Below are 14,970 nucleotides of genomic sequence, written 5' to 3' on the forward strand. Positions count from 1 at the left end.
TGAAGCTCCGTCTGGGACAGCTGACTGGGTTGGGTGGCATCATAACTGACCTGGTCAAGGCGAGAGGAAACGTCAGTCATACGAGCAGATATATCAACAACCTCTTGAGATATGGAAGTGAGACGGGCCGAATGTTGTCCCAACCACGAGCCCTGCTGGCCGAGCGCCGTCCGGAGTGTGTCTACCTCCGCGGGATCCATACTGGCAAGTTCGTCCTGTTAGGAATACACAAGGCAGGAATCCCAGCGCAAGAGGTATTTATTCAATATGTGTAGATAGACAAACACTCAATGTCATCAGAATAGTAATATGAGAAAACACTTGTAATCAACAGTATGTATAATAGAAAACTCTCAGTGTCTGTAGGAATGCAATGAAGAGAAGAAAACACAAGGTGGGCGGGGCTCAACGATCCGTTCGGGAAAGTCTCTTGATTGGGAAACACAGCATTGTCGTAGGACATCCACTCGCACATCCGGAGTCCACAAAGATGTAATCCTGGCGGATTACAGAGAGAGCTTCCTGGCGGGGCAGAGAGAGAGAGAGAGACGCGGTCAGAGACTTCAGCAGAATTACGCGCAGGACAGCGCACTGCGGCAGTCAGAGTCTTCAGCAGAATTACGCGCTGGACAGCGCACTGCGGCTGGACAGCGCAATGTGTAGAATAGCGCTCGGAGAGTCCACTGACTGAGAGTACACAAACACTTGACTGTAGCCACACCAGTCGGGAGAGACTGACAGCGGGGTGGGGAATCTGAAGGGGCAAAGGCAGCAGAGAGCACGGTGAATAATCCAAAAATATTAAACTAGACACGACAAGAACTAGACAGAGCTAGCGGGCATGACCACACTAAGACGAACTTGCAAAGAACAAAGGAAACGAGGGGAATTTAAATCAAACCGGATTGGGCAATAATAAGGATCAGGTGTGGGACGCTGGTGAGAAGAGTCAGAGGTAATGAGATCACCAGGTGGAAGGCGCGCACGTGTGGAGCTGTCAAAACAAAAACACAACACAAGTGAAACAAAGATAAAGCGGCCGAAGAGACCGAATTCATTACAAGCACTTACCCCATAAAAACAAAAAATGACATCACAGAAAACAGTAACAAACCATCTGGTAAATCGTGTGTTGTAGAACAACGAGTGACATCTATGTGTTAGTTCAGATAAAAAATACCTTGCTTTATTATATACAGCTCCACAAGACAAAACAAAGATCTCATGTAGTCCATCATGTTACACCGGCAGTTTGATTATCGTGACTTCCGTGTCCTTTAGTGCACTAGCGGCATTATGGGAAATGTAGTCATTTTCAAGGCGAATCGAATGCTGTATATGTTAAAGGTGCATTGTGTTACTTTTAAAAGGATCCTTAACAAAAATGCTAAATAATATAAATAACTATATTATCAGTGGTGTATAAGGACCTTACATAATGAACTGAATTGTTTCTATTACCTAAGAACGAGCCATTTTCATCTCCATACACCGCAGGTCCCCTTATACGGAAGTCCCCGTCATATCTCTACAGTAGCCCTAAAGAGCACGTTTCTTTCCTACGTTGTCTCAGACGATGACATGTTTGACGTGCGACAGCTACCATATGCGTTTTAAAATTGAAGAGTGAGTTGTCTGTGGCAATTCACAATCTCACCACTAGATACCGCTAAATTCTACACACACCACCTTTAACTGGCTACTGTTTCCAAGATGCATTACGATCTAGGCCATCGCACTGGGAGAGAGAATACATAGTGAGACATATTATTTACCATTTTATTTGTTGTTGTTGACACAATTTTATGTAAAGTGGAAGATCTTATTCATTTATAAAAAATAACAGCTTAAAGATAACTATTAGGGGTGAAACTAAAAACCCTCATATTAGCTGTGTACATTATGAAACAGATTTTATTTCACGTGTTTTACAAGTTAAGAAAAATTTAAGCGTTCCACATAAGAAGCAAGAATTCCTTTTCCTACGGGTGCGTAGAGCGGAGAGGATGATAGAGAAAATACCGGGAAAGACCTTTCCCACTGACACCTTAATATTCTATAGCTGCATAACTCACACCGATGACTACGTGATGGGGGGCGTGTGAATTTCTGTGTTTAGAATGGACGGGTCAGGATTCGTAGGTTACAAATCAGAGCCTGAAACTTAGAGCTCTCACACCTCAGATACGACGCTCTGGCATGTTCGGCAAATTTGAAGGCTACTTTCAGGAATTCTCCAGTAAATTGTTTAAAGCAAAGTTTTTAACACGGCATAACTCAACTGTGCAGGATTCAAGGAGTAGCAGACGCTATTTTTGAGGACGGTGCAAGGACGGCCGGAAGCTTAACAAAATCAGGGAGAGACTTGTGGACGTACATTGTGTAAAGTTGTCTACAACGCTGTGGATTCTTGAAAAGAGAGCACAAATGTCACTTGAGCGTGATCACAAACGCAAGATGCCGTACGTGTGCGGTCCTCCAGTTTTTAAAGAAATGCTTTCAGAACACTGCAGGAGTGAGCTTGTTAATCTTATGTATGCGGTAATATCTGCAAATGCTGATGTGTGCTTGCCGCAAAATTACTGCGAAACTGATGCCGTGCGCGTAACCAACCTCAAGAAAAAAACAGATGTCGTGAAAAGTCTGGACAAATCTTTTGATAAGATGGTTCAAGTGTCTGTTAACGCAGATGAACTGATCAATGTGTTCATCAAAAAAGCCCTAGATGCTATGTATGAATGTGATGATGATGAGGAGTTTGACATTGCTAACATCCTCCTCATGTCTGCATATGTAATAGATGTATGTGTTGCCGTAGCGACAAATAAGGACCAAATCAATGTGCGTGAAATTGTTGAAATTGCTGCTGACTTTATGATCGACAAAGGTCTTGGCACATGCATACACTTTCTATTGTATCTAGACAATTTCTATTGTATCTAGACAACATCATAACCTTTGATGATGATTGAAAACAATGCTAGTTCTTGGGACACCTCGTACACCTGAAAACACATTCACTTTTTCACGACCTACCTTTAAACATTTGAACATGGTCTTTTAATTTTTCTTCACCTTCTTTCCATCTATAGGCTGCTTATTTGATAAGTTCTGGTCTCAGCTCTTAGAAAGTTCGTGAAAAATGTTTGTGTGAAATGTTACCACTACATTCGGTCATTTGGACTTGTAAACATCTTGTTCATACAAAGTGTGACACTTGTTATGTTATGTAAAAATAAAAGGGACTTGCATCAGTATGAAAAGCTAAATCCATATGCATGACCTGATACAAATTTGGTGATTTTGTAACTAAGTGATTTTTACATAGACACGTCAGTTACTTTGCATAACCTGTATAACTCTATGAAACGGGTGCTTCAATAACTGAATCATGCCAACATTTTTACTCAAGAATTTCAATAGTTATCAGGACCATTTTAAGCACATTACAATATACCATCATTTATTTACCATTTGTAAAACATGCGTAGTTGCAACACTACCATTCAGTTAGACTTTACATTTCTAGACTGTGTTTTTCTCAAAGGTTGCTTATATTTACAGACAACACACTACACCTAAGTGTATCTTAACAATGGCAAACAGGAATACCAACGTTTGCAAACAAGTGTAGTTAAGCACTTTGATTTTTGACATGATTCACAGAAAGCAACAGTGAATCATGAAAACGTTGCTAGTTTTTTAGTTTCCGAAAGTTTAAATTTTTACTTGCAAACAAACCAGGAACATTATTCATCTGAACACTTTCACCAAACCTATGTCTTTGTTGTATTTATTTAGACAATCTTTTGTTTTCATAGTTTTGATCTGTTCATGTTGAATTTCTTCTGTATATCTTCTAAAGATAAATATGGTCATTGTCCTTGGGTTTTCTCAGATTTCATAAACCTTTGAAACCTTCTTTGTCTTAATGCCATCAATGTATTTATTACTTATCCGTTATTTGCTATACTGTATGCCATCTTTTTTAGTTTACACCATTCATTTTTATAGAAAGTTTCAGAAACTCACATTTACATGGAATTACTATACATTTTACTTTTAATGATCTCCAGGAGTGAGTGCTGGTTTAACAGGGGTAAACTGTTATCATGCCACAATCCTGAAGGTTTATAAGCCAAACAAGAGTCCTTCAACACCTCACACCATACTGATTTCGTTTAACTGAAAGTGATGTACAAACAAGTTCAATTGGTAAAAACAGTAGTAAGAAAACTAATAATGTTTAACTAGTACAATCGTCACTTATAGTTTTGTCATATGATGATGATATGATGTTTCATCTTTCAGGTGTTTGTTGAAGTATTTTGGCACAACTGTTTATTCCAATCTTTAAACAGCCATACATGACAAAAGTTTTTTTTTTTTAGTCTGAAGCGACATTAAGAATCTAATCTACAGCACCGCACTGTAAATGTATAAAAAAATGTATACAAAACCATCCTCACCACAATATACTGAAGACGCTGTAAAGTGTTTAATCACATGGTACTGATATCACATGATACATTTTCAAACAAATTCAAAGTTACATTTCACTATGTTTGCATCACAATTTACAATCACTTAACAAACACTGTCTGGTTTAGTCTTATTTTTTAAGCGCATTGATACCGTTACACTTAGCATGCACTGCACTTAATGTTGAAAGATTACTCCGTACACCTCGTAATGTTTTAATCACTGATTTTACACATTTTACATTTTCATAACAATTTATACGCTACTTTTCACCGTCTCCACTGTTTCACGATAACAGATGTAGTAAGTATATCTAAAATATACTTCACTATGTTGTGGAGTTGTTTTAGTGCCACTTTTAGAAGTAAGCTGCACATTAACTTGAGTACTGTACTTACTGCGAGTATCTGTACTTTACTTTATTATTTTCTAGAGAAAAAAATCCTTTAACAACAGTGTCGTTTAATGGTTGTAGCATTTTTGTACGTGGTTCTCTCAATACATTATGCCTCTGAAGCAATCTACTGAATACACTGACTAGTTTGTACTATCTTTGGAATAACGAGCTTGATGAATGTTACACACCCTATAGAAATTAAACAAAAAACAAGGTCATTATTAAAGGCATCTCCACTTTTTATTTAAAACTATGTGTGTCACTGTGGTGGGCGGTGTTTTCTCTTCTGAGGGATGCGAATTCATGCTGCACATACGTTGAAAGGGTTTATGATAAAAGACACTCGTGTTTGTTTGAGTAAATCACTTTAGTACTGTGTGTCACTGTGGTGGCCGGTGTTTTCTCTTCCGAGGGACGCGAATTCATGCTGCACACGCTTTGACAGGGTTTATGATAAAAGACACTCGTGTTTGTGTGAGTAAAACACTTGTTGTGTTGTGTGATATGTGTTACTATCAGTTGCGGCCATTGAATGTGATAAAAAAAAACACGTGTGTGTTTGTGCATTCGTTACACACGCGTCGAAGGGTTTATGTAAAAGACGTGTGTGTGTGTGTTTGTGTACCTGGTAATTATCACGTTGTGGGGACCAATTGTCCCCACAAAGATAGGAATACCAGTGTTTTTGTGACCTTGTGGGGACATTTTGATGTCCCCATGAGGAAACAAGCTTATAAATCTAACAAGATGATGTTTATTGAAAATCTAAGGTACAAGAAAGGTTTTTGTGATGGTTGGGGTTAGGGAATGGGGCAGGTAAGGGGAATAGAATATACCGTTTGTATTACTGTAATTGAGTAGTTTTTTTGTGTCCTTTTACTTTTTTGAATAGTTTTTTAAAATCTGTACTTTTACTTTTACTTAAGTATGTTTTGTTTAAAGTATTGTACTTCGCTACATTTTAAATCATATCAGTTACTGAGTAAAAAATATTATAAAAAAGCAAGGTGATAAACTAGTCACATCATCCAAATCATCATCCTGTATATTAGATCCCGTTCCCACAAAACTACTTAAAGAGGTATTCCCTGTAGTGTCAACCCAGGTTCTAAATATCTTTAACTCATCGCTAGAAATAGGATACGTTCCAACAGCTTTCAAACTAGCAGTTATTAAACCGCTGATTAAAAAACCTCAGCTTGATCAAGGAAAGCTTAATAACTTTAGACCAATCTCAAATCTCCCTCTTCTTTCGAAAATATTAGAAAAGGTAGTGGCAAGCCAGTTACGCACATTCTTGACAAATAATAGTACATATGAAAAGTTCCAATCAGGATTCAGGCCCCACCATAGCACAGAGACAGTGTTGCTTAGAGTTACAAATGACCTCCTATTAACATCCGATCATGGTGAAATCTCAATTCTTATATTACTAGACCTTAGTGCAGCCTTTGACACAATAGATCACACAATCTTACTCAATAGACTAGAAAACTATGTTGGTATCAGTGGTCAGGCGCTAGACTGGTTTAGGTCATATCTAACCAATCGCTATCACTTTGTTTATGTAAATGAGGAAGAGTCATATCACTCCCTGGTTAAATACGGTGTACCGCAGGGATCAGTTTCCTATCAGGTCCTATCCTGTTCTCGTTATACATGTTACCCCTAGGAGACATTATCAGGAAGCATAACATAAGTTTTCACTGCTATTCGGATGACACCCAGCTTTACATCTCCTCGCATACCAGCGAAACACACACGTTTTCTAAGCTAAAAGACTGCATTAGCGATGTTAGTGACTGGATGGCACATAACTTTCTTAAGCTCAAATCCAAAAAGACAGAGATACTTATTATTGAACCAAATCGCTACAAACATAATATGTCAGATTACAAATTGCACATAGATGGCTGTACTGTGGTGCCATCTTCCACGGAAAGGAACTTAGGTGTGATGTTTGACAGCAATTTAACCTTTGATAGTCATATCGCCCAACGTCTGCCGCACAGCATTCTTCCATCTTAGAAATATCTCAAAAATACGCCATATACTGTCTACATCTGACGCAGAGAAGCTTATTCATGCTTTTATGACCTCTAGAATAGACTATTGTAACTCGCTACTCGGGGATCCCATTCAAATCAGGTCAACAAGCTTCAGCTAGTTCAAAACGCTTCTGCAAGGGTACTTACTCGATCTAAGAAGTATGACCACATAAGCCCAATTCTGGCATCTTTACCCTGGCTACCAGTTAAATATCGCATCCAATTTAAAATATCACTAATCACCTACAAAGCTTTAAATGGCTTAGCACCCTCATATCTCAGAGAATTACTATCAGAATACAATCCATCACGCACACTACGGTCGCAAAATTCTGGCCTATTGATTATCCTAGACTATCAAAAGTGTCTAAAAGTGGAAGATCCTTTTCCTAATTAGCTCCTAAGCTCTGGAATGATTTACCAACCGATGTCCGAAAATCAGACACAGTCGATCTTTTAAATCTAGACTTAAAACTTTTCTCTTCAACAAAGCATTCGCATAATTTGTCTAGTAAACGTACTTAACTCGTAATAGTTATTTTTACGGAACAAAGCACTCACGGTCATAACACAGACCAACCAAATAAATAAATAAAAACCTTTTTTGCATGAACACTTAAAATAAATGGCATTAAATAGTTTGCCACTAAACCTGCATTAACGACGACAGTGGGGCTTCCGGCCTTAGTCAAACGGTTTGGCACGTATGGTTGGGTTGCGATTTTGGTGCTTTCGTTAGTCTTGTGAATAGTATGCCATACCGACCCGTTTGGCACTGAACCTGCATTAACGACGACAGTGGGGCCTCCAGCCTTAGTCAAACGGGTTAGCACGTATGGTCGGGTTGCGATGTATGGCGTTTTCTCCTGGTCCTGTAAATGGAATACAATATAGACCCGTTTGCTACTGAACCTGCATTAACGACGACAGTGGGGCTTTAGGCCTTAGTCAAACGGGTCGTCAGGTTTCATTTTCTCTTAAAGATCGGAAGGTGACCCTTATTTACCATATATACCCTCACAATGGGCCCCCAATTAGCTAAATCCTCAACTCTGGATAATATAATTATGCCGCAATAGTTAGTCTGTCTGGAACTAAGCTGAGTTAAACCACATCACTGTGTGACACTTCAATACATATGAACGGCCGCTACGCTAATACGATTTTGTTTTTCTCCCTGTCTCGTCCTCGACCCGAGGACAACGAGACAAACAGACCCAGTCCCGGTAGATGTGAAAGTCGGCACACCTCTGATCTACTGGCCGTCCTTCAACGTGATGCCCAGCTGATGCCTGACCAACCATCACCGGCAGAACCCGCTTAATCTCCGCTAAATCTCCTTATCCGTTCTCCCAAGGGTTTTTCCCTCCTAGGACTTATTTTTCCTCGGATAAAAGCCCGGGGTTTTTTTCTCCTAGGGGGTTTTTTCACCCCGGGGAGGCAGCCTTTTTGGGCTTTATTTAGCTTCCTCTTTTAGACGTTACTTTAGTAATACGTTCACTTATAATATTGAGTCATAGCCGAAGCAAATTTAACTGCTTATGCTATCATGTATTTTGTTGTGCTATCTGTCGTTTTTCTGTGCTTTTCACTGCTTCTATTTATGTAAAGCTGCTTTGAAACAATTGACTTTTGTGAAAAGCGCTATATAAATAAAATTGAATTGAATAATGACGCGCAATGGATGATTGAAGGGCGGGGGAACGCGCAAAAAGAACCATGGAGACGGACGATACAGGCGCGCGCTAATGCAGACCCGCCTCAGTTCAAATCTTATGAAAGAAACCCATGGCCATATTTAAGCAACCACTTTCCACTGACGCGAAGCGAGTGTTTCTTTCATATGAAAGGTAGGATTCATGCTCTTGAGTACAAACGACCGGGTTTTTTCTGCTCATTTGCACGACGCGTTTTTAATACCATGCGCATTATCTTCCGAGGTCTAGCAACTTCGCGTCAAGTCAAACACAACTTCAGAACGTCCTCGAGAATGCGCAGTTCATTAGACATTGCAGAGAGAGAGAGAGAGAGAGAGAGAGAGAGAGAGATAAAGGTCTGACATCAGGTACCCAGGTCAGGGAAGCTAGAAGACAATAAACGTGTCAAAAGTATATAGCCATGGCACTCATCTCATTATAATCTCATTTAAACTATAGTTTAATAAAATAATGTTATGTTACCAGCAATACATCCAACACTACCTTACTATAGTGATTGTATTTACTAGCTGCTGACCACCTTCAAAAGTGCATAACTCAAATGTAAACATCATTAAACAATTCCATAAATGTTTCTTAGTTTAAAAAAGCTTTTTATTTTATTAACTTTTTGTTATTGCACTTTAATTATAAAGATGTTCCTACAATTAAAAACAACTAGTTTGAGATTTATATTTCCTTGTCGTTTTTGAACTATACTAGAATCCTCCACCTCTCTCTGCTTTAAAAAAAAGTAACTTTTACTCTGAGTAAAGTTAAAATGGTTTACTTTTTACTTTTACTTGAGTAGATTTTTAGACCAATAACTTTACTTTTACTTAAGTAAAATATTATAAAAGTAACTTTACTTTTACTTGAGTACAATATTTTATTACTTTTTCCACCTCTGGTTTCACCAGGCTATGTTTATTTGGCTATCCAGTGCTGAGCTTCAATGAAACTTCACGAGGGTGGGAGATATGCGGCGTGATTGACAGCTTTAAAACCAAATGGATATATGTGAAAATCAGATGACATGATTTCACAACTTTTCGTTGGCCATTTAGATATGTGAAGCATACTGTATAAGGCAGTGGTCTCAAACTCCCGGCCCGCGGGCCATTTGCGGCCCGCCCTCCCCCTCTCTGCGGCCCGCGGCACCTTTCAACAATATAACATAATCTGGCCCGCAGAAAGATTTTTATTCACTTTGTTTCATATTCATTTCATTTTTTATTTAAACGTTTAAGGGTTCATTGACATATCGCGTCTAACAACGCGCGTTAAAACGAGTCAAGGCATTTACTTTCTAAAGTGCTTGGGAGCAGAAGTTGCGTTCTGTGGCGTGGGTCGAGTCACCCGTTGCTACGCAGCTATGAGCCTCGCGCGCTCCGTGATTGCGAGGATAACGGAATGCGTGATCGGACTTTAATTCCTCATCTGAACCTCGCGTCAATCATATCATTGTCACCATGCGATCAGTTAATCTGGTCGGGACTTTGTAGTGTTTATCCAGAGAAGATTTGATACTTCCGGGTGAATATCAGCTGTTACTCAAAGAGCTGCGGTGGGGCTCACATCAACAAGTCACAACCTCTTATCGAGACACCGCATAATATGAGGCAGAGCCATAGATGTAATGCAACACATAAACTACAGATAAGAAAAATTGCCATCAAAGTGCCCAGGTTAAAAGAGGAAAGATGAGGAGAAACATACAGAGGATAAAAGTATGTATACTGCTATATATTAATGAAGTATAATATTATTATGTAGCCTGCTATGCAATTACACCTAGCAGTATTATATTTTTTTCTGTTTAACTAGCTTATGTAACATTGACTACCCATTCATAAGTTTTAGGATCACTTTTACTTATTCAAATTTTTTGCCACATATAATAGCAAATTCATTAAAACTGTGGAATAACTAAGATGGAACGTAATAAAGTCAATACTATGACTGTAAACAATCCAAAATAAATCAAAACACAAACACTTACTGATGGTAATTTTTTTATAATAGTTTATAAATGTATACAGAAATTTTTTTTGTTAGTTTAGTGCAAGGTTTTAATAGGCCTTAGTTATTAAAGAGAAGGTTAAGAAATTATTTACTTATATAAAATAATGCATATTTAAAAGCTAAAAACCACTGCTTTTATTATACATTAAATAATAGAATTTTACTTTTTTAAGCTTAAAATAGCTCTGCGGCCCTCCAAATAAATGTCAATCTCAGAAATGGCCCCAAGCCAATTTGAGTTTGAGACCCCTGCCCTATATGCATTTGTTGCACATGTCATTATGCACAATTGATAAATAAGAATCAACCTCCTTGACTAATTCAATGCATAAGAAAGGCTACCCAAAAAAAGACTCAATTAACAAGAAAAACAACATACGGATTCAAACTGTTTTATAAATTAGCCATAAAGATTACCTAAGCTGGTCAGCAGTCAGTAAAACAATCACTATAGTTAGATCGTAATTGATTTGTATAATCAAAATAATTTTTTTATTAAACTATACAATAAGTTGTATCCAGTTATCTAGATAACAAATTGTAATGAGATGAGTGACATGGCTATACATAATTTATCATACTTTCGACGTGGGCACCATTTTTACCTCTCTCTCTACTGTATCTCTCATCTCTACGTAAGGGATAATGTAGAGGCAGCCGGTAGTTATTGGGAAATAAGCCCCGACAGTGTGATCAGGACCCGACGCGAAGCGGAGGGTCTTGTATCACACTGAAGGGGCTTATTTCCCAACAACTACCGGCTGCCTCTACATTATCCCGCTTATTACACGGCTACTTGCCACATAAGAAAAAAAAACTGGACATGAATATGTATTTGAAACATTTTATTGGCATATTTGTTTTAAATTAAGATTTTTATCCTTCCGCGAATCTTTGCACAGATGCATAAAATGATCGTAATACCTTATTAAGATCCTCTGCTTTATACTTGTCTGTCTCCATTTTTTTCTCTTTAATCAGTCTTTGAGAAGTTTTAATGCCCATTCTGTATTTTTTTCTGTGTTGGCTTCGTAGCTGTCATGCTCTATTTTGTCAAGTTCAGTCTCAGTAAGCTCTCTGTGTCTTGTCGTGGTTGTCGAGTGTTTGTCGCAAGATGGCGCCAAACAGACCGTAATCTTTATTGATCTTTATTGGCGCGGAGCGATTTTACTTGTGGAAGTAGTCCGGCTATGCGTTATTAATTTGGAGCGGTTATTATTTGAAAAGAACGAACCTGCAAATGTCTCAACTGACCAATCAGAATCAAGCATTCCAGAGAGCCGTGTAATAAAATGTGTTAATGTCATGATCCTGCGCAAATGCGCGTTCTTGTGGTTCTGAGTGAGACGCGGAGCTGCGTACCGATGTAGATTAACTGAGCACATGGTGTCAAAACGATCGCCGCGTCATTTAAATGAGAGGTGAAAACCCGGTCACGCAATCCATTTTTTGTCGTGGGTGCCCTAGCATGCACGAGCGTGAAGCCTATGAATGAAAACACGTCATTATTCACTTCTCGTCAGTTCACACGCACCAGCGCAGCGCGTGCACTGGCACGGAGCAGAGCAAGACCTTCAGCCTATGTGCCGATCCTGATCGAGTCTGAAACCACGTGATCTGGCCCGATTTCCAATCACGTGATCGAATTGGGACATCCCTATAAGGAAGTGTAGTGTGTAAACACAAAAAAAATGTATAACTGAATCTGTTTGATAAGTTTGTAATTTATTAATTTTTTTCTGTTTTTTGTAGAAGTGTCCTGCAAAGTACCCCCTACTATAGAAAATGGATTTCTCACATCGGCTGTTCTTAAGGAATATGGTTATATGGCACGGATAAAATATGGCTGCAGTAAGGGCTATGTTCTGGATGGACCAATGGAAATAGTCTGTAACAAGAGTGGACACTGGTCTGAAAAGCCTGTCTGCATAAATGCTTAGTTCTCTCACAAAGAGTAAAATCAGCAGTGTGTCAAATGATAATTAACTGGAACTAGCTGAGAAAATTATATGTCTGTACAAATAAAAATATTCACGAGTGATTAACATTTATGTTTCTCTACCCATGATAAAAAAATCTTTTTTATCAACAACTGTACATTCAACATTAAGCTATTAAAAATGTATTTACAATATGATAATTTAAAGAGTTCCTATAACGTTGCTAAAAAGAATGTTATTTTGTGTATTTGGTGTAATTTATCATGGTTCAAAAACACATTATTTTCCACATACCGTACATTATTGTTGCTCCTCTATGCCCTGCCTTCCTGAAACGTGTTGATTATGTACAAAGCTTATAGTTCTCCAGCTATCCAGGGTGTTGTGATTGGCTGAATACCTTAAGCATCTGGCGGAAAAGTGATGCTTCTTACCATATTTAATAGAAGATCAGCTCACAATGCAGTGCTGACAGGACTTAATATCGTCTTTACTACCTTATCAATATGAATTTTATTTTATTTATATAGCGCTTTGCACAATTTTTTATTGTTTTAAAGCAGCTTAACATTAACAGATGCAGGAGAAAACACAGAAAAATCCATGGACAACATAAGCAGCAGAATACAGCCGCTGAGATTAAACCGTACTAGCGAGTGTAGTAATAATGTAACATAAAAAAACACAATCCAGACCTCAAGGCTAAAACAAGAACAGATCGTGCATCGTGCATCGGAGCTCCATCGAGTTCATCATCTAAAATCCTTTTTTTTACCATCTTATTCCTATTTATATAATATAACTTATTAGTTTTACATAGAAAAACTTTACCGTGACGATTATTGAGCAGTACTACCACGTGAAACTATTTATCACTAATAAACACCCAGTGTTAGCATATAGCCCGCTAGCATCAACAAACGGTGGAGGCTGAAGCAAGCATTTTCCGATCTAATGGCGGATTCATCTGATATATGCTTTTCTGTCCTCACCTGAGCGGGAAGCTGTGGAGGAGTTGTTACCCGGTTGTAGCAGATCCAACGCGAGGTACAGCGCCCACTTCACCCTGCCTTCCGACGTCCACAAGCGAACGAGGCGTGCAACAAACGAGCATTCCACGCGATGCAGCTTCACGGACCGTGAACGACTGAACGGAGACACCATCGCCCAACATGAAAGCGATCGGGAAGCTGTGGAGGAACCGCTGCCCGGCCTTCGCAGATTCAGCATGCCCCACATCACCCTGGCCCCAGACGTTCGCAGGCGACCGAGGCGTGTCACAACCGAACACCCCACGCGATGCAGCTCCGGGGACCGCGTTCGGGTAAACGAAGACGCCATCGCCCAGCATGAAAGCGGTAAGACTCCGCTTGTTATTGTAACATGTAATACTTGCCACATGTATAGTTTAGCTTCTGCTGTTAGCATAGAGGGGTTTACATGCACTAAGTGTATTGAAGTATTAAGGTTAACTGAGAAGGTTGCTGAACTAGAATCGCGCATCCGAACGCTGGTTGAGGATAGCAAAACCGCTAATGTTACTGTTGCAAATAATCTATCGAGCGAAAAGACTAATGGCTCGGTTCCGACATCAGATGCTAATGTAAATATTACAAATACTGTATCAAGCGCGCATAGTGTTTATCAAAATACACATGGCTCGGTTCCGACATCAGAGTCAAGTCGGCGGTCAAACTGGGTGATTGTCAGGCGGCATAGTCATATACGGCGTCATTCTAAGACCCATAACGTTACGGTAATTTCTAACAGATTGGATCCCCTAAGGAGTACACGAGCTGAAACACCTTTTAAAAGTGCCCTGGTCATTGGAGATTCTATACTTAGGAACACTAACACTGAGGCACCAAACACCATAGTCGACTGTATACCGGGAGCCAGAACGTCTGACATTAGATCCAAACTTAAAGTGCTGGCTAATGCTAAGCGGAAGTTTTCTAAGATTGTTATTCACGCTGGCACGAATGACACCAGACTCCGACAATCAGTAATCACCAAAGATACTATTAAGAAGATGTGTGAAATTGCAAAAACAATGTCAGACAATGTAATATGCTCTGGTCCCCTCCCCGCTACCGGAGAGTTGAAACACATAGTAGATTAGTCTCTTTCAATGGCTGGATGTCAAAGTGGTGCCCTCAGCATAATGTAGGGTTTATAGACAATTGGAAGCATTTCTGGGGAAGACCATTCCTCCTAACCCGAGATGGCCTTCATCCGTCATCGGAAGGAAGTGCTATACTCACTAGAAATCTGATCAATAGTCTTAATTCTGATATAGTCTGCCTATCCAGGGCCCAGGTCAGGAAACAGACGGATCGGCTTAACCGTCCGTCTGTTAGCTGGCGTGATATGTCAAGATC

The 14,970-nt window shown here is 39.3% G+C and overlaps 1 protein-coding gene across 1 annotated transcript in view; it reads left to right on the plus strand.

Moving 5' to 3' along the window:
* Window positions 1-12,696, plus strand: part of LOC135780849 (beta-2-glycoprotein 1-like) — a 115,753-nt gene extending 103,057 nt beyond the window's left edge. Inside the window, exon 6 of the mRNA XM_065291126.2 lies at window positions 12,402-12,696. Coding sequence (XP_065147198.1) covers window positions 12,402-12,589 — 188 coding nt within the window. The 3' untranslated portion in view covers window positions 12,590-12,696. The remainder of the gene's footprint in view (window positions 1-12,401) is intronic.
* The last annotated feature ends 2,274 nt before the right edge of the window (window positions 12,697-14,970 follow it).

The sequence above is a fragment of the Paramisgurnus dabryanus genome, chromosome 23 (genome assembly GCF_030506205.2).
Source record: "Paramisgurnus dabryanus chromosome 23, PD_genome_1.1, whole genome shotgun sequence".
NCBI lineage: Eukaryota > Metazoa > Chordata > Actinopteri > Cypriniformes > Cobitidae > Paramisgurnus > Paramisgurnus dabryanus.